Source organism: Drosophila mauritiana, chromosome 2R (genome assembly GCF_004382145.1).
Source record: "Drosophila mauritiana strain mau12 chromosome 2R, ASM438214v1, whole genome shotgun sequence".
Taxonomy (NCBI): Eukaryota; Metazoa; Arthropoda; class Insecta; order Diptera; family Drosophilidae; genus Drosophila; species Drosophila mauritiana.
The window spans coordinates 12,716,056-12,740,440 of NC_046668.1; the positions used below are offsets into that span (position 1 = coordinate 12,716,056).

Here is a 24,385-nt window from a genome sequence, read left to right on the forward strand (position 1 = left end):
GGTAATATTTTATATTATATTTATTTTTCAAAATTCATCAATATTAATCAAACGATTTGAGAAATTGGATAATCCGCTAAATTCTTCCATCACAATGTGTAAGACCAAAACATACAGTACACATTCTTCCATCACATTGTGTAAGACCAAAACATACAGTACACAGTACTAAGTCGTGCATTTGGAGTGAGCTTATAGAGGTCTGCGGCATTTTCGCAATCGCAGAGAGTGAGAGCCGGAGGGAGAACGAGCACGAGCCCGATTGGGATTGCCTGATCGCTAGTTTCAGTCTTCTTTTGGCTCTCGCACCGTGCAGTTCGTGAGGAAAAGCGGAAAACCCTAGGAAACCCAGAGCGTTGCATGCCCCGCGATTCGGGGCTCGTGTCCGTGTACTGTGTACCTGTATGCCCGCGTGCTCGTCTGTGTGTGTGTGCTAGCTTGTGAGTTAACAAAAAATGAAGCAACCGAAAATGCACAAAAAATTAAATGCAGTTTCTACTCAATGAAAATTCTGTGAATAAGTTTAATCAGCTCTCAAGCTCGTGTAAAAAGCAAGGGAGAAATAACAAACAACAACAACAATTAGTGGCCAAAAGCACGAAACGGCATAAAAAGCGACAAAAACAAAAGGTGTCGTGTAAAAATGCGCTCGAAAAATTACAAAATTCAGCAAACATAAACAAAAATAAAAAACCCGTGTACAAAGATCAATCTTCAAGGCTAGAAGAATTCTTCCGCCTTAAAAACAGAGCTTAGTGTTGCCTTTAAGCGGGTGGCAAGAAGTTTCTGATTCTCCCTCTTCTTTATCTTCATCGTATTCTTCTGCGTCTTCTCATTTTTTTTTCGTGGCTGCTTCAACAAGTTTTCCCCCCAACAGCAGGGATTTTCCAACCAGTTTTTGGCGCTTGCCATTTTCCGCGCTTCAAAACTTCTGCCCCTGCTTCTGCTTCTTTTTTCTTCCTTCTGCGAGTGAGAAAGAGTTGGGAAGAAAGAGCGTCAGAGAGAGACGGGAATATAGACAAGGTGGAGCTCAAGAGCAGCTGCAAATTTGGCATGGGTCAGTTTAAAAGACGAAACCATACTGATCTCGTTTGCATTTCTACACTTATAACCATAAAACCTGGCTTACGAAAATCCCCCAACCTCCCCCATTAAAAAAATAGGTGTCGGTACATGTTTTTGATTATTTTCGACGGGTGCCACCAGTTGGAAAACACATTGCGGCAAGAAACGAAATTCATTCAGCAAATGTATCTTTGAATAAGTGGGTTCGTGTGACGACCAAAGCAATTACATAAGCAAGTGCACCGAAAAGATTCAGAGAACTCGAAACTAAAGGTGTTTTTTTCCAGACTTGATTAAGGAGTGTTAGAACGCGGAACAAAGAAGGTTAAAAAAAACACTAATGCAATTGAAAAGCTGATAAGGCAGGTAGAGTCAACTAAAGAAAAAATGGAAACAATTAGGTTAGTGATATAGAAAATGAACAAAGCTGCTACTAATAGAGGCGAACTGGGATGCAAAGGAAGTTCATATATGCGAGCTTAATACGTTTATGTTGAATAAAGATAAAACAAACGTTTTAAAACTGACTTCGGTTGTTTAATCGACCAACTAGCATGATACAAAGTATTAAATTTAATTCAAATGCAGAGTTTGGCCTGAATTGGCTTAAACAATAACTGAGGCAGAGGCCCCAAGACAGTGGAAAATTTGCATAGACCACAAAGCTAGGAGAAAACAAATTCTCGAGTGCTAAAGAAATCCAATTCAGATTCTGCCAGCGATAACGGATGATAAAGAACGGGAGGGGGCAGAAATAATAATTCAAATCCCCACCGCCCAGGTGACAGTTCTGCACTGCAATCCAGGGAAAGTGGGCGTTAATCGGTGACTCGGTGGGAATGGGCGGGTACCATTCTGGGGGGAAGGAACTCGGAGCAGGCGTAGGGTTTCCATGTCGTTTCCATGTGACGACTTATCAACTGTCCCGACGGCAGGAGAGAGGCGCTGGGGGGATCGCTTAGCATCAACATCAAATACTACTCAAGAATTTCAAAGCAAACGTGTTTGCTCAACTTGCCAGCGATTTGTGGGTGGAATGGGGGGTTTGCTACACAGAAAGAAAGTCAATATAATTTCGCTGGAATATTTATCGATTTATTATTGGGAAATACTAATAATATATAGAATAGTAAGTAGAATAGCCGCGAGTGTTTTCTTTAATTATCGAAATGCTTTCTAAAATCTTAGGGGCCTTATCAAACTCACTCAGATTTATTCGCCGTGTAGCCAGGAAGGTAGGTAGGTGGATCTGGTGGTAAAGGTGGAGGTGGAGCAAAGACCGAGTTCAATACACTCGACGGCATTCAGTGACGAACATTTGGCTTTTGGGTGTTTTGAACTCATTTCGAAATGCGTAAAATTTGTTTTGTCTTTTGGGTCTTTTATGTGATTGCCGTTGGAAGATTGATTAAATTATAGAGATGTGTTGTCGAGCGCCAATTGGTTTGCCGATGATCTATTTAATTAGGAAGGCAAACAAAAACATCCGTGGAATGCGCTGCGAGGCGACCTTGCCATATTTGACGACTGGCTTTTCTATCTGCTTTCCACTCCCAGCCAACTTGAGTCGTCGTCGTCAACTTCATTGGCAATCCGTTTCGTTTCTGCCTCACATTTTTCACCCAGTTGCCTCATTGGATGGAGAGTTTTATCTTATCGGGCGCTGTTACCGGCTTGGCGGGCTAAGACTAATTATAATCTTATCTGTCACAACTAAGTAGTGCAAACATCAGTGCAAACTGTAACCCCGTGAAACATCTACAGCTGCGAATTTTGGGCTCGGGGATCTGTTTCGCTGGGAGCTGTAAATTCCTCAACATAGTAAGCTGAAATTTCGGGAAAACAACATGCAGAGTGTTTTCCCAAATTTCGCTTAAATGTATGTGTGTGTATTGTGACCGCCGTGCCAGCTAAGCAAATAAACAGTGGCAATGATATAGGGGCGAAACACCATCGCCAGAGGAATTCAACGAGTCCGAAAAATAACTTCCCAAGAAATTTGCCATTTCATCACTATTTGAGATAGAACGGTATGTGAGGTGGGGTAGATTTGCCAGAGGTAAAAGCCACAATAGTTGTTTACTCAGTGATCAAACTTTCTAAGACTGCAGGAATGCTTAATGTGAATTTCATAAGCCTTACCGAGATTTTCTTAAACTAATACTTAAAGCGTATTTGTTTTTATAACTATACGGAAATACATAAGCTACTGCAGCCAAATCGTTGGGGTTTACAGATGTAGTTAGATTTAATACAAGCTTCTTTTTCCAATTCTAAGGAATATTCTAGTTATGAAAATACATTCCGTTTTTCTTACTTTCCTGGGGTTTCCGAGTTTTTACAAATTAGTACTGGCATTGCAAAGAGGAATTCGCTAAGCAAATATTTGTGCTCCATACCACTTGTACGTGTGTATTTGTATCTGCCATATTCATACAACAGATACTTTCCACCTTGGGCCAGCAGCATCTCATTGTTGTTGTGGAAATGATAAGCGAAACGAACGACCTTGTTTCTGAAGCCAACGACCTTCGCAATTTACCAAACCAATTACAACTTCAGCGGGCAAACGAGAGATGTAGCATCCTGCTGCGAGATTGTGATCTGGGATCAAGGATGTGGACTCTGGGATTTGAAAGGCGAAAGCCGAAAGCAGAGATCCGACGGAAGTAAGGTGCAACAATTGACGGGATCGCGGGATCTGCTTAGGTAGTTTTTAGTTGACAGGATCATAAACAAACGCCGCTGCCGAGCCTGAAGAATGAGTTTCAAATCTGCGCCTTCCCTCTCTTTCACATTGCCTCCTGCTGGCTCTTTCACTCTACATGGGGCATTTTCGCGCGGGTTTCTCGAGCTGTGGGTGTATTCATTTGCAACTACCAAGAAGCGCGGCTTGGGAATATCTTTTTCCCATTTCGTTTTCCATCTTTTTTGTTATTTGCTGCAAGCCAAGCGCGGCGGAGCACTAAAGAAAGCGTTGAACTTGCAGCAGGTTGCAATTGCCCATGCTGCCAGGCCCTTTTTTGCGGAAATCCAGCGAACGAATTGCATTTAATTGTAAATTTATGCGTCTGCTTCCGCCCCCCGACCCCAACCCCATCCCGCACCTTCTATAATTTTCCTTTGCTGAGGATTTTTGTAGTGTGAATGCCTCGCGATCTTCACCTTTGTGTGAATGTTTTTGCAGCAGGTAGTTGTGTGAGAATTGACAAAATTATAATGAGTCGACAATGTTGAGAGTGCACACAGAGAAAAAAAATTAATAGAAATACATATATACTAAAGTAAATGAACAAGAATTGAGCAAGTTACATATATGAATGCCCAAACAATATTTTAAATACCCAAAATTGAGTTGCTAATATGCAACATATTGCGGTTCTATAGTCTTGGGTGGATTTTTCCAAGTGTGCCGCTTGAAGCCACCAAACCAAACACCTCCGCCCAGGTACATAATCATAACACATAGCCGGGCAGGTAACAGTTTCCATTCATCTTTGCGCTGCTTTGTTACGCTTGTTAGTGGCTGACACTATGGTGCGGAGTACAACTTGGATTTACGACGACCTTTCGGGCCGCTTTGCATGCCGCTGGCCATGCCTCTCAGGCATCAGGTATCCGGGCATCTCAATCTCGGATCAGTCCTACTCGGAATGCGACCTACCGACCACCTATGCAGCGGTTAATATTCGGCAGATACATTTAAGCTGATAGGCAAACAGTTGGCTAGCTGAAGTGGAAACAGGGGTCACAGTTCAAGAAGAGAACCGAAGGTTGCCAAAACAATATCTCTGTGATTTATTGTCCTTTCAAGTGATGCTCGTTGCGGAGATTAGGATATCAGCAGTCAAATAGGAAGTTGTTGAAATGCTATGTTTTCTTTGAGTATTGTATCTTTTGGATCGGCGGAACATTATTGCTAATAGAGATCAATGCGTTTCGCTTTGGCGGGGTTTTAGCCATTTGTGACCTCGCCATCGATTGGCTGGCCACTAAAACCCGTTCTGGGGACTCGAACTGCGAGCTGCTAACTGGAATTGGAACTGGGAACTGGGAGCTGGGCATTGGAACTGACTGGAACCGACCGACTAGCACTTGGTATTGCTATTGGCTATTTGGTATTGGGACTGCAATCGTGTGCTGGGGTGTGTGTGCTCATTTCGCTGGCGCCACTCCGATTTTGCATGTTTTCCGCATTATTTGTTGTGTTGTATTTTTTTTTTGTCATTTTGCATTTTGACGTGGAATTTTTGTGGCCAGCAAAAGTGTCTAATTTCGCTGGCTGAAAAATCGAAAAAGCCGTATAGGCACTTCACCAGCTAAACACGCAGTTGTCGGCAAGAGTTTCAGAGCCGAACTGACCAAGTGAAAATCAAAAAATTCTACCCACGGCCATAATTAACAAATTGGCGATTAGTTGGAAAGCGTTCGCAGTGGAAAGTTTGGGGGGACCAGGGGGCATGAAAGTGCATTTAGCCATGTCATTGCACTTTTGAAGCGGCTGCAAGCAGATTTATCTACCAGGTACTTTGCCCCCATCCCGAAAACAGGCTTCCTCTTTGGAGGCTTCTCGCTTGGGCCTCGGTCTTCTGACTGTGCACTGCGAGAAATTTCATTGATGATGTCTGTTTATGTTTTAAAGGCTTGATTCCTAGTGTGGTTACACTTACTTAACTTACTGGTAAAGAATACATAGAAGATGTAGGATCTTAACTTGATTCCAACGAAAGGATTATCCTCCGGCCAGTGTAGCTCAGTGTTCGTTTTCTGTCTGGGTTTGTCAACAGCCTGGCAGAATCCAGTTTTCAGAGCCTAGGAGTCGCTTGGCAGTCGCAAGTAGGAGCACTACTCCTCGATACCGATACCAATGGCGATGGCGACGGCGATGCCTGCCGATGCTGCGGCTGAAGCCTCTGCAGTTCCAATTCCAGTTCCAGTTCTATGGGCCGGCGCAGCAGCAGGAGCTCATAATTATGCATTAAACACTCGAAGTTTACGGGCGAGAAGTGGCAGCTGCAACTGCGGCTTTAATGGACATCAATTTGCATGGAAAGCATACCGAAAACGATGACATTTGAAAGAGCCAACTGCGTGGGCCGTTCGCTATATGCTATAGCAAAGACACTAGAATAACAAGATGCGTAACGGCCATACATTCGTTTGGCACTATGCAGCCACTTTTTTGGTGAAGGCCAAATTTTCTCTCTTTCCGCTCGCTCACGTTGAGAGCGTAAGAAATATAAAAATAGAATTTGCTTGCTTGTGTGAGTAAAAACAAGAGACGAGAACGCGTATATGTGTGCGTGTTGTGCTAGAAGACGATTTTCGGGCCGAAATCAATTCTGATCGAAGAAACGAATTTACATATTTGGAGTTGTGGCCAATTTTGTAGCAATATGATGAAAAAAAATAAAAATTCCCTGACTATTATAATAATTATTATAATAATAATTAAAGCAAATACAAAGGAAATTATTATAACTACTGTAATTTGAAACATACATTTTCCAAAAAGAAGACATAACATTGAGAAATAAATATTTCATAAAAATAATAATTATTTTTTAATTTCATAAAAAAATAATAATTTTATTAATAAATAATAAAAATAATAATTTTATTAATAAATAATAAAAATAATAATATTTCATAATAATATTTCATAAAAAATAATAATACGTAGTAGAAAATAAAAATTAATAAAATAAATAAAAATATGAAAACAGTTCGTTGCAAAAGTCATATCGTCAGGCACGAAGTGCGGACACAAGCACTCAACAATCATTGCCTTATTAATTTTTCTCACGCCGCAAGCTGAATACCCTAATGACAAGTATTCTAATATAAAGTCATTTTCGAAATTTATTTTGTGATGTACATAGATTCGTCTATTACTATTTCTAAGCTTTATTTAAATAATAATAACGTTGAGGCAATGCAAAACAAGAATTTTTCGCATGGTGCCAATTGATAAAAAATAATATAGATTTAAAGTCAACGAACTTCTAAGGTAAAGGGCATATTTTGTCAAATTTACAATACATGAGCATACGTGTGCACACATACAGTTGTATGCTATCACTGTATGCGTAGAAAAGAGCTGTTTGCTGTAGCGCTCTCCGCTCTTTCTCTCTCGAACAAAAACTCAAGAGAGCCTGGAGCCACCTCTAGAGCCACGGCCAAAAAATCGCGTGCCAAAAATTTGTATGGCCGTTACGCATCTTGTTATTCTAGTGTCTTTGGCTATAGGCTATATGTTAAATGTGGCTATATGCTGTCCGACCGAATCGAAATGAAACGAAACGAAATGCAGTCGCCAAATCGCATTTGAAAATGCACAACAAAAACTTGTTTATTGGCTTAGGCCCCTTGGCGTCGCCTCACTGCATATTGGTATCGACTCGTCTCGTCTCGTCTCGACTTGACTTGACTTGACTCTTCTCGCGTCTCGTGGGTCAATGTTATGTAAACCTGGTTCACTTTTTGTTTTCATATATATATATTTCTTCTGCCTTTTTTTTTACTCGTATTTTACCGCACACACATAATACGCTCAACTTATTACACAAAAACCCAAATAACTCAACAAATATTTACGGACGCAGTCAACAGAAATCGATTCAATTTTCCCTCCAACCGCCGCGGACACGCTACTCCCGTCTCTTTCTGCCGCCCATATGCCCGTCTCTTTCGTTTGGCGTCTATGTGGATTCGTCTTACTGGTTTGGCTGCACTGCATTCCAAAGATGCGAGGTTGTGCGGACCGGACCCGATAACAGATATAAAAGTGCAAAGCAGCCGCAACCAACGATCCCAGAGTCCAGCCGCCACGGAAAAATGTCGCCAGACCAAATTAAAATAATTTAACACATATAATTTCGTGTATTTTTCGCTTACATCATAACTCTTGTCGAAAAGGTGGCCGAAAAATGAGATTGAAATGAAAATCGGGCAGCTCTAATCGCACAATCACATCAGCAAATAAAAAAGAAGGGGGAGAAAAAGACTCAACAAATAATTCCTGAACTTGTTGCAAAACAAACGCCAAGTGCTTAACTAAAACTAACTAAAAATTGTTGAAAATTAAGTTTTGCATAACATATTTAAATAATGACAGAGATTTGAAAAAGAAGTAGCTCAGAAACTATAATAGTGTTAAGTTTACTTTTGAAGCTAGCACTTCTTTTTGGAAAACGTTCGGACCTTTAACTTACGATAGACATAAACAACTCTTTGATACCATCAACCTCATAAACCTTGTCTGTCTGACCCTTCTCAGTGGTGGCCGAAAGATGAGATTGAAATGAAAATCCGGCAGCTCTAATCACAGCAAGCGATCGTCAGCAATAAGCGAAAGAAAAACTAAATGAAAATGCGCAATCACAAGGAGAACGGAAACGGCTCCGAAATGGGCGAGTCCAAGAGCTTGGCCAAAATGGAGCCGGAGAACAACAATAAGATTTCGGTGGTGTCCGTATCGAAGCTCCTGCTCAAGGATAGCAATGGGGCTAACAGCCGGAGCAGCAACAGCAATGCCAGCTTCAGTTCCGCATCGGTCGCCGGTTCTGTACAGGTAAGTCTCTGTCTATTTTTTCAATTCTATATTTATTTTTTTTTTTAAGCAACCGGTTTCGGTTTTCTTTTCTCTGTCTGACTGCTTCTTGTTTTTATTATTCTTGTTAATAAATCCTCAAAAGCGCGCAGAATTCCAATCGCACACGGTCTGAGTCACAGCCCCCAAAGAGCCGGCTTCTTTCGGCCAAGAAAATGAAACAAAAGTGAAGGCTCGAACAAAAATCGACCAAAATTGAAAAAAAAAAAAAACAAAAACAAATGAAATGAACGAAGCCCAAAAACCCACGCACAGTGGTTTTGATGTCTGGGAATTTCGATTTTCGATATTCGGACCACTGCAGGTTCCTAATTGAATTATGGGCCTGACCTCCATTTGCATTGCCCAACCCGGGAGGTTTCGTTTTCGATGCAGTATATCCCCATCTCTCCATGCCCCTCGCAGCATCCAACATCTCCACTCTGTGTCACTTAGTTCACAGAACGGTACATTTACCACTTGAAGAGTTTTGTTTATTTTTGGAGATCATCCGGGGGAATCCGTTGATCGATCAACCGACCAGACCACTCCCCATCTTTCTCCTCCGCAGGATGCGAGTTATTAATTGGACAAGTGGCGGCCATGAATGAGAAGCCGTAGGAATGTCGACTGGCGTGTGAAGTGGTTTTCTCGATGCCAAATGAATGAATGAGTGTGCTGCTTGTTTTGGTGCCTTCTTTTTTTTCTGCACATGAGATAATGTATGGGATTTGATAAGGAAGCTGTAGAAATGTGGCCCAAGGTGCGGTTCTACGAATAAAGCGGTTTACCCGCCTGCGAAGTCATTAAACTGGTATTGCTTACTGGCTAAAAATATACATTTAATTAGATTAAATCAAGCATGAAGAAATAATTAAAATTTAGTTTATTTTATGCACTAGCGTTACTTGAAAAGAAAGTTATGTTATATGTATATCGTGTGATGCCTCGCATAATAGAATAATTACTTTTAATGATTACTTTGTGGCTGCCAAATTCCCAGAATGTTTTCGGAGTCTTTCACTTCTCTTTTACGTGCCCCCAATGATCCCATTCTCCATTAGACACACAGCCATATGTATATGTATGTGTTTCGATTCTGTTTGATTTGCCCCGTCACCCATTAACCTTAACTGAATTATTTGGAGCCAGGGCCGCTGTGTAATCCCACCGTTGGAAGCCATCCGATGCTCCACTGCTCCACTGTGTGTCAGTGAATGCCACACGTTTGGAAAATGGATGGGGCTTGCTTCTAAAATGCAAAATAATTTACCAAATTAACGGTACCATTATCAACAGCGACGATCCGATCAATCAAAGTGAATCCGATCAATTAAATGTTGCCTCCGAGCGTGGCACAAAGAATCGAGGAAACCCGAGAAGAGAAATGAGCAATGGGAGGAAAAGAGGTTATGAACAGAACGTACCAGAATGCTAAGAACATGGCTCGTAGATGATGGTGCACTGATAAAAACTAGAGGCACGTAGGAGTAATAAATGATCTTGGAACGAAGATGAGGCAATTAAATAGAATATTTGACACTTTCCTTATTCTTATCTTATTTTTATCGCTAATAGAGCCTAATATTACATGACATTCTTTTTAATAACTACCATTCTTCGTTCCAATTTTCCACGATTTTGCGCAGTGCAGCCGATCGTGTTGATGATAGCTGGGCGAAGCTGGAGAAATGTGGCTGAGAATTGGAACAGCATTGACCTTATCACCGAAAGCTGCGTCTGCAGGGGGCTTTTGATTAATCATCTCCATTCTTAATTGTTGCCCCATCTTCACATGCCGATTGTTATCATCTTGGCGCTTTCCTCCTGGCTTTGCAAAATAGCTCGAAAGATATGTTAGTATTTTCCATAGCCTTTGGGCCTGGCTTAGAAGTCCGAAGAGAATGGCCAAGCGGCGATCGATAGATGGATCGCATTCGCGGATCGATGGACGATGGCTGACTGGCAGGTTATTGAACCGCTTTATTCTCGGGCATTTGTAGCGTTTTATTTTTATTTTTTTTAATTTTTTCATCTTTCTCCATACATTTTGAGCTTCTACCCAAACGCTAATTACTGGCGAGGCGCACGCTTTAGTTCCAGTTATTAGACCAGACTCCAGCTGGCTCGAAAGTACCCACCGACTGGAGTACTTGGTCCATTGATGGTGGTCGCACCACAACGCCCCGTCGATCCATCGAGCTTAGAACTAGTTTCGGGGTCTGGCTCGGATATTTTTGCATCGATTAGGCCACATTCCACGCACCTATGTATATCGCGCCGCTGGGCGTTGCAATCTCTTCGGGGCTATTTATAGCTGCAATCGAATTAATTGTGGCCACGCCCCAGCGTTAGTGCCGGAATCTCTGACAAAACAAACTGTAATGGTAATGGGCCAACTGGGTAATGGATAGAAGCAGAAGGTAATGGCTATGGCTAGTGGGCAGTTTCCTATGGGCTTGACGAAGGTCGTCGCTGTCCATTCTTCTTCAGCCTCTTCTTTGCTTTAGATGAATGCGCAGATTTCTAAAGAAAAATATTTTGGTTATAGATGTAAAGATTTTTTCCTCTGTTTTGCTCTTTTTTTAGTTTTTTTTTTTTTATTTGCTTCACTTGGGTCTTATTTTTTGTTACTTCTTTTTTTTGTTTTCTGTCGAATCAGCCAAAGCACTTGACGCTGCACTGAAATCGTTTTTTATATATATCTTGGTAGGTTCAAGTGTTTGTTGGGACTAAAGCCGAAGCGTGAGCTGATCAAGTTGAAGCCAGTGGGGCACCTTAATCGACGCTTCATTTCCGCGCAGAGCTTTCCTTTTAGCGGCGGAAATGATCGCATATTTCGCCAAAAGAGATCTCCCCAAGCCGAAGTAGCCCATCGAGTTGCGCAATTAGAGGCGGCTAAGCGGTCTGGTCTACGCCCCAATGGTTGGCACTCTGGGCGGAATCTGGAGTCTTAACATTTATAAATAGGAACAGATAGTAAAGTTACCTTAAAATCTTATTGAAGATTCACTTTTCATGCAAAACATGTGGCGCCCCCGTTGCGGCTTTCTAAACTAAAGTTTACATATGAGTAGTTTAAAGTCGTATGGTTTAATGGAATTAATTTATTGGATTTTCCCAAGCTGTGGCAACCGATTCTATTATATAGACTTTCCAAAGTATCTCAGCACCGTGTTCGCTGGCATTTCCTCAGCCTGTATTCTATTTCATTTTCATTTCCAATGCCTGTCGAACGCTTCAAGCTCAGCTCAGCTCAGTTCAGCTCGACTCTTAACGCTCATTAGTTCTCTAAGGCAGCCAGCCCCAACTCTCAACTTGTTTTCTCACACATCACACGCCACATAGGAGGCTTCAGCTCAGCAATTAATTAATGCCAACAGTCCGGCAGCAACATCAACAGCAGCAACAGCAACAGCAGCAACAGCAACAGCAGCAGCAACATCAGCAACATGCACAAAAAGCTGCAACAATGCCGCCTGCTAGCGCTAAATTCTAGCCAGATTCCAGCTAAATTGTTTTGGCTTGTCTTTGAACTCGAACCGCCGGCTTTTTAGCTTTAGCGTCTTCCCTTCTGCTGTCGATGGTTTGCATTTTTTCAGCAGAAAAAGAAGAAAATTATAACAAATAATTGCGCTGCTCTTGCGACAGGTGCAACAACAACACTCCTTCATGCGGCATTCTGGCCCCCGGAAAAATGTGATGGAAAATTTCACCTATGTCGCTATGCTGCTGACTTAAATACGAAGATTCGGAGTGGGAATCCATTGTTCCGGACATGGAAATGCTCCGCACATTGTATGTATGCACTTCTTCTTCTGGCCATCGGGCATGAAGATTTCTTTATGAGCGAGCACTGACTTAATTAATTAATAACAAGCCAAGTGAAAATGCATTGGGCCAGGTGCCGTTGGTGCCATGACTCCTAGCCAACTTCGATTTCATTTTCCGTTGGCTGTTGGCTGCTTCTTTTCTTTTCGGCTAGTTCTTGAACCCACACGAGCAACAAATTTCACTTTTGTCTCTCCTCCAGCAAAGCGGCAGACAAAGCGACATTCGAGCCACGAAAATTTTGAGGTCAACAGCAAGAAACGGTGACGGAGACGAAAGAGACTCGTGTTCCCATTGCCGGAGATTCATTCGTCTGGCGGCTGTTTTTGGCCAAAAGTGGCCGCAAACATTGTGGCCATCTGACGTCTGTGGCCAGTGGAGTCCATTGAAATTCTTGCCATCGAACTGAAACTCTTCGCAATTTAATGCCAACTTAGAAGCCTCGAGCTCGTCAAGAGTCGCAATTCGCAACTCGCAATTTGGAACTCAAGAGACAGCTGCCCTTTCGATCCAGTTGCAATTTGGCCAAAATAAACATGATTTGCCATTTCGATTTTCTGTGTTGTCATCCGGCAGCCAGCTGGAGGATCGGGTCGGATCGGATCGGATCGCATCCTCAACGCTGGAAAAACAGAAAGTGAACGAGTGAAAGATTTTCGGCTTTCTAATTGGATCTTTGCCGGGTGACTCTTTTTTGCTCAGATTTTTTTGAGGTATCTTGGTATCTGGGCATCTGGGCATCGCCTGGTCAGTGGGGCTTGGCTAATTAAGGGTCTCGCAGCAGGGCTAATTATGGCAAATATTTTCCATTGGCATATGTGTGAAAGTGAGTCCAAGAAGCGCAAAATGGGAACCAGCTCGCCGTCTGCTCTTGACTTCATCTTTAGCCGCACAGTTTTCGGTTGCGCTCCGCTGGTCGAACTAAACTGAACCAAGCCGAACTGGACAAATATATATATATATAAATATGTAGATATGCATATATAAATTGCGATAGGTGTACGTGTTCTTCTGACCTTCTGGAGCTGGCATTCTCCCGCATCTCGAGAACCAGTTGGGGTTGGAGCACTGAGAACAATAATGGTTTCACCAAAGCTACAGATATTTAAAGGAGTTCCAAGGGGCTTTACCAAGTCTTTAATATTAAAAGATGTTTGGATTTGCTGAAAAGATTAACAAAGAATCCCATGTGAATAACAATTGTTGCGATAACGAGGTGTTAATTATAATTCACTGTATGTTTTTTTTTTCCTGTGTGCCTGGGCAATTTATTTGTTCTTGTCGTAGGCTCTTTTTGGCCAGGTCCGTTGAGGTTGAGTTGTGTTCCTCGGCTGGCCATGTTCGTTCTTATTTGCTGCACGCCTGAAACTTATCACTGGCCATAAATCTAGCCGCATGCCAAGCCGGGCCATGTCGGCATACCAGACCAGTGGATACGATACGATACGATACCAGTGGATGCCAGTGGATGCCAGTGGACCAGACCAGCTCAGGCCAGACCAGGCCAGGCCAGTGTATAGCAACGGATCGGAGTCGGACCAGTTGCCATGCTATGTCCATTACCAGTTCTCGGGCGATCGGCCAGTTTCGCCAAAGTTATTAACGCCACAAGCGGCCATTGAGGTCAAGGATGCATTGGATCCTGATCCCCATGTCGATGCCCATGCCCATGCCCAGTTAATCCATTCAATTTCATTGCATTGCATAAACTCATTCGCACTAATGAGACTCACCCACCGCGAGCTGCCAAAAATTATTACTAATGAACCGCAGATTCACTTTCATCGGTGGCCCACTTAAAGGGATTCACCGCCAGTTGGCCACTTCCCCCAGTTTCCCGGTCGTCCGATCACTTGACAGCTGGCGAAAGGAGTCGAAATCGAAGTGGCAGACGTCATCGCCGCGGCATTTCCCTCACCCGCTTGCCCGCTTTTCCCCAAACTTTCCCCGAAAGTGTGAGGCTCGCCGGGACCTCCGGAGCTCTTTGGCCACATTGATTTTATAAAGCCAAGAGCTACGCAATCTGCGGCGTTGGAAACGAGCGAAATAAGTATTCATGCTGCCGGCCGTTGAACAGTGGGTCCAAAGGAGTCATTTCTGGCAGGAAAGTGGGTTAACCAAATATACCAGTCCTCCATCTTATGTATAAGAGATTTAGTGGTAACTGAAGAACATAATTTCGCTAGCTTCCTGTTAGCATAGTTTTTTTATGGGCTGATAACTTATATATATATTTTTTTTTTATTTAATTTATTTATTACGGCATACGGGGAAGTCTTGGAGCCCCTTTGCGTCCTTCTTATCAATTAATTCAGCCCATAATTTTACTACAATTACATAACAATCAAATATAACAAATAGGATTTAAGATAAGTGTCAGCTTCTGCTCACCCTTGTCAAAGGAGATCGGGTAATGAGATCCCTCGGTTGCCTTCTATTGAGCCTCCTTGGTGGGCGAGATCTGTTTAGAGCGCTGGCCAGCTGATTTCTGTGGCGCTCCAGCCTGACATGGTATCTGCTCGAGTGCTGGTTTATTTCGTCCATTCGACCGTTGCGAGATTCAGGTCTCTGTGCAGGGTGGTGTTTCGAACCAACCACTCGCAGCCGGTGATGAGTCTTGCTACCTTATTTTGAATAACCTGGATCCTTTTGATTTGGCTGTCGCATGCCAAGCCCCAGATTTGGCACCCACACTTCCAGTTTGGTGCTAAGATCTATTTGTAAATTGTCAGCTTGTTGGATAGCTTCGCCACCTTAGCACATAGGCGCGTTCTGATGTCGATCACATGCCTGGCAAATGTGAGTCTGCGATCCAGAAGCACTCCAAGGTACTTTGCTGCGTTCGGTTGTGGTACGGGGGCTTCCTAGATGTAGACGGGCGGTGGCGTTCTCCGCTTTAAAGTATAGCAGACGTTGTTGGATTTACTGCTATTGATGCCAATGTTCCAACGTCTTACCCATTCCGAGAACCGGTATGCAAAGTCCTGGATACCATCGGCTGCGTCGTGCTCGCATCGGGACCTGTAGGTGACGCACACGTCATCGGCAAATGTGGCCAACATTGACTTCCCGTAAAGGCTTACATCCGGCTGCGGCATGTCGTGGCTATACAGGCAACAACTTTGTCTTTAGCACAACTTAAAATAGTTCTTTAAATTATATCATCAGAAATTTTGCAATGCATTCCGACGCCTGTAGCGTTCCTCGGACGCCCTCTTGCGGTATCGACTTTTTTGCGATTTTGATAAGGAATTCCAAGCATCCGCTGCCTTGGAAATGATAACTCTTATCCAAGAGACAGGCAACAAAGACCAGAAAAATACCTTTATCGGGAAATCCCTACATTATATATGTATGTGGCCAATTATCGTAAGAGAAATCGTGGCTTAAGGATTTAAGCTTTTCTTTCTTGAGATAATATGCAACAAATATAAAGTATGGGTTCCCGATACAGGCATTTTGCCGTTCTTTGTTGCCTCTCTTGGATAAGAGTTATCATTTCCAAGGCAGCGGATTCATGGAATGTCTTATCAAAATCGCAAAAAAGTCGATACCGCAAGAGGGCGAGCGAGGAACGCCTTAGGAGTCTACTTGCATTGAAAAATTTCTGATATGATATGAATTAACGAACGATTTTAAGTTGTGCTAAAGACAGAGTAAGATAAGCCAACTGTGAATCAAATGTATATTCAGAATGTGCTAGGAAATGAATTTAAATATTGTTTCAGTAAGACATCAAACTGTGACCTTGAAATTGTTCTTATGTTATATATTTATATATCTTAAAGTTTTCATATTGGGACTTAACTTTGCCAAATTGGTCACGAGAAATCCGTTTCAAAATAGGAAAATAAAAATTGTTTTCCCATTTTAGAAAATTATTTGTTGGCAATTTTTTAGTAGTCTGTTTAAGTTGTATATTATTTTACCTATTTTTACCTATTATTTTTAGATTTTGGATACTTGTAGAACTAAAGTATTGAACTGCTATCGTAAGAGAGCTTAGCCATTATAATTATATGACATTAAGTATATTTACAAATTTAGGAAGGATAAGGATACATAAATATACATACTTCAATAATTATTGGATATTCGTTACGACAGGATTCTAAATGATAGATCCTGTGGGGGATGTCCGATGAATGCAAACAAAGCAAATCCAATTGCTGACCAAAATTATGCTAGACATATTGAATCCATTTTTCGCCGCCGTAATATATTAATATATTCCCTATTTCAATAGTGAAATCGGAGTTGCAACTTATTTTTGTCTTGTCTTTTTTGAGCATTTATTTCCTTAGCACAATGCGATCATTTGGGTTATCATGGATCAGCAATCCTTTTCATTTATTCGCCATAATTCAAACCAATGTGCGACCACTTTTGGCCCGGCTCGCACTGCCGTTTTGTGACTGTGTCCAATTTGGGCGCAGATTGACAGCGATATGCGTTTAATTTGACGATAAATGGCCAATATAGCACGCAAGCCAAGTTGAAGGAGGTTCAGGAGCAGGAGGGAAGGACCCGGGTCTCTGGGCTCTTTGCAATTCAATTCTAATGCTCCAAGCCCGCGGGCTTCTCTGTCTTTTTCGTGCTCTTGCCAATTGCCAAATTCAAATCCGAATCGCAGCACGATCCAAGCTGAAACTGAAGTTGAAACTAAAGCCGAGAGGTTGAAGCTGAAGCTGAATCTGAATCCGAATCCGAAACTGAAGCTGATGCTGATGCTGAAGCTTGGCCACGTTGGCAACTGACACGTTTGCTCGCATTTTGATTGCAATTTCTTTTCTTTGGCCAACTCTCCGTTGGAAAGAGTCAAATTCGTGTTGGCCATTAAAAGCCAACGACAATGGAAAACGCAAATCAAAATAGCTGTGTGCAAAAACTGAACTGAACAAAAAAAAATACAATTTTACAAATTTTCCTCACGAAATCATTGTGGCCAAAATAAATGCCAGGCTGATCGGAGACACGAAAATCTCCAGTTGACTGCATTCTCGCTGCAAATTCCGCATCTTTTACAAGACATGTGGGCGTCTGTCAATCTGTCGCTGCTCATCCCCTCTCTTTCTCTGGCCCTGTTGCCGTCTCTTTCCCCGCTCCAAACCGCGTCTTGCTGTCTCTTATCACGCGACAGAGAACGTCTGACAGTCTGACTAACTGACCTTCTTGCGAGGCATGAGTCAAGCGATTCGGCGTCAGCCAGCGATATTTCCAAACAAAGTCTACTGGATGCAAGCTGAAGTGAGCTGACTAATGCCGTACAGTAGAGATTCTGTAAAATGAACAACAATATAGTAGGAAAATAAAGTATTTGTTTCGGATTTTGATCAAGGCTGTCTGATTACTATCTATTATCAATTGTCTTATATGAAAGATTGAACTGCATAATGGTTCCTAAAATATCTCCTTTTTTCTCAAATGCAGCTAGATTTCATGGAGTTGTGTTTAGTTAAATTGAAAGTACCCAAATTTATGTCAAATATATCATTTTAAAGAAATAAACAATTTATCATTTTGTTAGTAATAATTTTAAAGTCCCGTTTAAACTAAAAAATGTAATTGGATGTGTAAATACTTAAAATGTTAATAGTTATACAATTAATTGTTTCCTTTACATTTGAAATGGTTATCTGCTGTGAGCATTATCTTTCTTTAGGATGAATAGGAAAAAACAATTAGCCCAACGGAAATCGAGTTAAGCTAACAAAGAAATGCTTTCTTAAGTAATGTGACAATTAACCCGCTAGCTTAGCCACAGGTTTCGCTGACGGGTTTCCTCTTTATTGATATACTTTTAATGGACTTACAAATATTACGCATACGCCCAGTTGCCTGCAGTCACCTTTCCCCAGTATTAGTTTCCCAGGCACTTTGGTTCGCTTTTCCTGCAGGCCGCCAGTCGGGCACTTAGCACAATTCATCAAGTGATTTATTTAACACGCGCCGAGCGTTCGGACGGAAGTTTGATTTCGCCCGTGGCACGGAGTCATTAAGAATCCCCCACTCCAGCGGATGGATCCAGCGTATCCAACGGATCCAGCTGTGACCCACTGCACCAGTTTTGGTCTTTCGATCCGCGGTTCCCGCTTGGGCCTGGGCTTCATCGCCATCTTCATACCGGACTTGGGCCCTGGCCATTGATTTATGGTGTTGCTGGAACTGCTGGATCTGCTGGATCTGCTGGAGCTGCTGGATCTGCTGGATCTGCTCATCCAGAGCAATTTCACATGGGCGCACAGCTGTTGCCGATAATTATGGGTTTTGGGCCATGGAGAAGTTTCTCTAAGAATAAAATGGGCCAAATGCCGAAAAACAGCGAAGGCAAAGTAAAGGGCCCCGTGGGACAGTTGCTGATTTAAATTCGTGTTAGAGAGACAAAATAATTACGGCAATTGGGCAGGAAAAAACCCCAAGCCCAAATGAACTGAAATGAAACTGCACGACGATCGAATGACTGACTGTCTGACTGACTGTCTGAGCGAGTGAGTGAATGAATGACTCCACTTTGAGTCGGATCAACGGATACTAGGTTTTTGGTCTTGGGAACATTCGGAGAGTGGCTCGGAACCATTAAAATTCTTGGCGATGAGCCCTAGGCAGAAACCAGAAAAAAAAAACAAACCAAAAAATATCTTCGATAGACAGACTTGCGACCTAAGTAGTTGACCCAGAAAACGATTCTATTGCATATCGGCAACTGTCAGTCATGTGATTCGTTATTATTGTTATTATATGTATTTGCCATTAAGCATTTATGATTTTCTGATTTATTTCAGCTGCTTTTGTGGCGCCAAAGTCAGAAAGACAATCAGCAGCTGCTGCCCACGTAGCTACCAACAAAAGTATATATATACATAAATATATCGTTGAAAAAACCCTCGACAATACCCAATCTCAATGCAATCGAGACTTCAAGCCAAGTCAGTCAAGTGGCTTAAGGCTTGGTCTTGTAACATTTCGTTTGCGTTATTTTGAACGTTAGTTTTATTTTGAGTCGACTTATATTTTTACCCATTCGCTATTTCTCCATGTGTTTCGGCTTTATGCTCGAGTATTTACAATTCGATTTGGCTTACGAGAGTCGCAGGCGCAAACAACCAAAAATTAAGTATACGACACGAGGGCTGGCAAGCAAATTGACTTGATGAGTTGATGATTGGTGGCAAAACCTGTGATCGCAAGGGTCATAAATGTTTAACAAGCAAAACAGTGACTGGATTTATTGGAAACACTTCCCCCAGTAACCCGTTAAAACTTTTCAATTATCTGATGTTCAGCGAGCTATATCATATAAAGTAAAAGTATATATTTTCAAGATTATATAATTTTGTTGATAACCCAATCCTTGACACAATAAGTTTATTTGTATATGTAATTATTCAGCAAATTGATTAAGCGATGATTACAATATCAATCTTTTATGGGTAAAAGCGCATTAATCAGTAAATGATTAAAGTCCCAGCTGATAAAGAATAATGAAAGGAAAAGTAAACAATACTAATTAAGGGAAAATTATGAATCACTCTGTGAATGAATAAGCAATGATTCTAAAAGATTAAACGAACTACTTCCTGTTTGTGAAACATAGTGATATGAAACTCCGTTGGGTTCAATGACTTCAATCAATGCTTTCGAGTGAAATATGAAATACCCATGCATTTTCGAAAACTAAATCACTATTTACCCAAACCCCAAATCCCAGCAATGATCATGTTATCGATCTGTTATTTCTTCGTTACCAAATTTTCGCCCGATCCAGTGAACTTGATCACCGAATCGCAGCATGAATCAGAGCTTCAGCCGGAGCTGGAAGGCTTGGAGCCCTGCTCATGTGGCTCCAATACGCTCGCCTTGTGCACACCATTACTTAATCCGGCTTATTATGGACGCTCCGCTTGGCAGCGGTCTCTGCATCCGTCTGAGGCCCCTTTGCCATCCCCAAACCAATACCCATACCCATACCCATCCCCTTTGGTTGCCTCCCACGAGCGGCCCCCTGGTTGTGTACATAATATATATGCTTTGGCAACATGGCAAGTTTGGGTATTGCCGCTGCACTTCAAATATGTTTGTTCGTCGGCAATTGCATTGGCTGTGCACTGCAATAATTTTCACTTAATTATCTAACGAGCGACCTGGGTTTCGTCGAGGGACTCCATTGTTGAATTTTTTTTTTTTTTTCGTATTCGCCCAAGCTCTGGCCGTAATTATGGCTGCGGATCATTTGCAAATGTGAGCTATCCGGTCAGCAGCGGTCACATAACTAATGATTAAACCATTTAAATGCTTCGGACTTATGCAACATCGATTTCTCTTGCAGGATGACCTGCCGCACCACAACAGCAGCAGCAGCCAGCTGGGCCAGCACCACGGATCAACGTTGGACCAGTGCGGACTGACCCAGGCCGGCCTCGAGGAGTATAATAATAGATCCTCCTCGTACTACGACCAGACGGCCTTCCATCACCAGAAGCAGCCATCCTATGCCCAATCCGAGGGCTACCACAGCTATGTGTCAAGTTCGGATTCCACATCGGCCACGCCATTTCTGGATAAGTAAGTTGTTGCGGAAAAAACAGAGGGGAAAACACTCTTGTGCAGAGAGAAAAATAAGCTAGAGTAGAGTACTTTTAAAGATACTAAAATGTAACTCGAAAATTTCGATGTGTGTGCACACATTTGATAGAACCACTTGATGTTAAATTTTCCGTGTAATTTTCTGTGTAATTTTCTCTCCGTGTGGCTGCACTGCAAACACGTTTTCCGCGCACATACTCGCATCAAATGCCGAACGACAATTATGAATTTTATTTGTACACTAAAAAACGCCATAAAAAATTCTTGGTAACGCAGACACATGAGATACATAAGTCGCAGACGGAGCAACGAGAAATAAAACCGAAAACGAGCAGCTTAAGCTCGGCTCTCAAGGTCTTCTTGGCTCTGTCTCCATCTCTATCTGTATCTGTATCTCCATCTCCGGTTTTAGCTCTATTTTCAGTCTAACTGAGACTATCTGTCTGTTGGTCCGTCGACGATCTGAGCTATCTGAACTTGCCCCAAGTACCGAAGAGAGTCCGCCGATGGCTCCATTGCCCGATCCGAAGGCTAGGCAAGAAATTCAAGTAATTGCGGCCATGCGAAAAGCAGAAACCAGAAATCGCAAATTTCTGTAGCACGCAATGATTTGCCAAAAAAGCACGGCTTGGCTTAGAGCCACTTTAATGTTGGCTCCAACTCTAATTCCGACATTTCGACGGGCTGTTCTATTTCCACTTGTTGCAGATTACGTCAGGAGAGCGATCTGCTGTCGCGCCAGTCGCATCATTGGTCGGAGAACGATCTGTCCTCCGTTTGCAGCAACTCTGTGGCGCCTTCGCCCATTCCGCTGCTGGCCCGCCAGTCCCACTCCCACTCCCATTCTCACGCGCATTCCCATTCGAACTCCCATGGCCATTCCCACGGCCACGCCCACTCCGCCTCCTCATCCTCATCCAGCAACAACAATAGCATCAGCAACGGCAGCGCCACCAACAACAACAACAACAACAGCTCGGAAAGCACTTCCTCCACGGAAACCCTCAAGTGGCTGGGCTCCATGAGCGATATATCCGAAGCCAGTCATGCAACCGGCTACAGCGCCATCTCCGAATCGGGTAAGTAACTCGCGTGCCACGACTGTCATCCAGAATGCCACCAGATTTTATGGTCTACTTGATTACAATTAAAGCAAATAATTGGGTATATCCATTCTGAAGCATATAATACTGCGCTGAAAGAATGGCTAATCGTGGCCATAATTCGAGTGGGGTCACAGTGGCAGTCACAGCCTGTTTTTGGGGGTGAACGGTTGGCCAGTTGCCAGAAGAGAAGGTTGCCGAAAATGCTGGGCGACTGGCGGGCGAACCCACTCCCCCACGACCTTGGCTAACCGTTGGCCCACTTTTACCGTTTGGCCGCAACTCCTTTTTAGAATGGCCGAGGACACGCCCTAACCGTTCTCCCTTTCGATTGCAGTTTCCTCCTCGCAGCGCATTGTCCACAGCTCCCGGGTGCCGACACCCAAGCGTCATCATAGCGAGAGCGTGCTGTACCTGCACAACAACGAGGAGCCAGCCGACAGCTCGCCCACTGCGAGCAGCTCCTCGCAGATGATGATCTCCGAGGAGGCGATTGGCGAGGGCTCCCCGCCGTCGGTACAGCCACTTCGCATCCAGCACCGCCACAGTCCCAGCTATCCGCCCGTGCACACCTCGATGGTGCTGCACCACTTCCAGCAGCAGCAGCACCAGCAGGATTACCAGCACTCGAGTCGCCACCACACCAACCAGTCCAAGTTGAGCACACAAAGTTCCCTGCTGGAGCTGGCCTCGCCCACGGAGAAACCTCGCTCCCTCATGGGACAATCCCACTCCATGGGCGACCTGCAGCAGAAGAATCCGAATCAGAACCCGCAGCAGCACAAGTCTAGCATTTCGGTGACCATTTCCAGCAGCGAGGCGGTGGTCACCATTGCACCACAACCGCCAGCTGGTAAGCCCAGCAAGCTGCAGTTGTCCCTGGGAAAGTCGGAGGCCCTCAGCTGCAGTACGCCCAATATGGGGGAGCAGAGTCCCACGAACAGCATCGATTCCTACCGCAGCAACCATCGCCTGTTCCCGGTGAGCACCTACACGGAGCCGGTGCACAGCAACACCTCGCAGTACGTGCAGCATCCCAAGCCGCAGTTCAGCTCCGGGCTGCACAAGTCCGCCAAGTAAGTAGATCTCTTCGAGATACTTCTTTCTGATCCATTTAACTAATATGTGTTTGTGCTTACCCCACCAGACTTCCTGTGATAACGCCAGCGGGGGCCACAGTGCAGCCCACCTGGCACTCGGTGGCCGAGAGGATCAACGACTTCGAGCGCAGTCAGATGGGGGAGCCACCGAAGTTTGCCTACCTGGAGCCCACCAAGACGCACCGCCTCTCGAATCCGGCCCTGAAAGCTCTCCAGAAGAACGCGGTGCAGTCCTATGTGGAGCGACAGCAGCAGCAGCAGAAGGAGGAACAGCAGCTACTCCGTCCCCACTCGCAATCCTACCAAGCGTTACATGTGGAGCGCAAGTCACTGCCGAACAACTTGAGTCCCATAATGGTGGGTCTGCCCACTGGGAGTAACTCCGCGTCGACGCGTGACTGCAGTTCACCCACTCCACCACCACCGCCACGACGTTCGGGGAGTCTGCTGCCCAATCTGCTCAGGCGCTCCAGTTCTGCCTCGGATTACGCGGAGTTCAGGGAACTGCATCAGGCACAGGGTCAGGTCAAGGGACCGAGCATTAGGAACATAAGCAATGCCGAGAAAATCTCCTTCAATGACTGCGGAATGCCACCGCCGCCGCCGCCACCACGAGGACGTTTGGCCGTGCCGACCAGACGCACTTCCTCGGCCACGGAATACGCACCCATGCGGGACAAATTGCTGCTGCAGCAAGCCGCCGCACTGGCCCACCAGCAGCACCACCCGCAGCAGCATCGCCATGCCCAACCGCCCCATGTGCCTCCCGAGCGTCCGCCCAAGCATCCCAATCTTCGGGTGCCGTCGCCTGAGCTGCCACCGCCGCCGCAAAGTGAACTGGACATCAGTTATACCTTCGATGAGCCATTGCCACCGCCACCGCCGCCGGAAGTGCTCCAGCCACGCCCACCGCCCTCGCCCAACCGGCGGAACAGCTTCGCCGGAGCATCCACACGTCGCACTGCCTACGCAGCACCACCGCCCACCGCAGTTGTCGCCGCCAAGGTGCCACCGCTGGTGCCCAAGAAGCCAACGAGCTTGCAGGTGGGTCGTCATGCATGATGCAACTACTGTTTGGTAATTGGATTCGAATATATTCTAAACATTTATAT

At 44.0% G+C, this 24,385-nt stretch overlaps 1 protein-coding gene across 2 annotated transcripts in view; it reads left to right on the plus strand.

The window, feature by feature from the left end:
* The first annotated feature begins 293 nt into the window (after positions 1-293).
* Positions 294-24,385, plus strand: part of LOC117135411 (protein Shroom) — a 46,014-nt gene continuing 21,922 nt past the window's right edge. For both annotated transcript variants that reach the window (XM_033295559.1, XM_033295560.1), the window contains exons 1-6: positions 294-440; positions 8,345-8,638; positions 20,814-21,049; positions 21,779-22,149; positions 22,511-23,249; positions 23,321-24,317. In XM_033295559.1, coding sequence (XP_033151450.1) covers positions 8,432-8,638; positions 20,814-21,049; positions 21,779-22,149; positions 22,511-23,249; positions 23,321-24,317 — 2,550 coding nt within the window. In that variant the 5' untranslated portion in view covers positions 294-440; positions 8,345-8,431. The remainder of the gene's footprint in view (positions 441-8,344; positions 8,639-20,813; positions 21,050-21,778; positions 22,150-22,510; positions 23,250-23,320; positions 24,318-24,385) is intronic.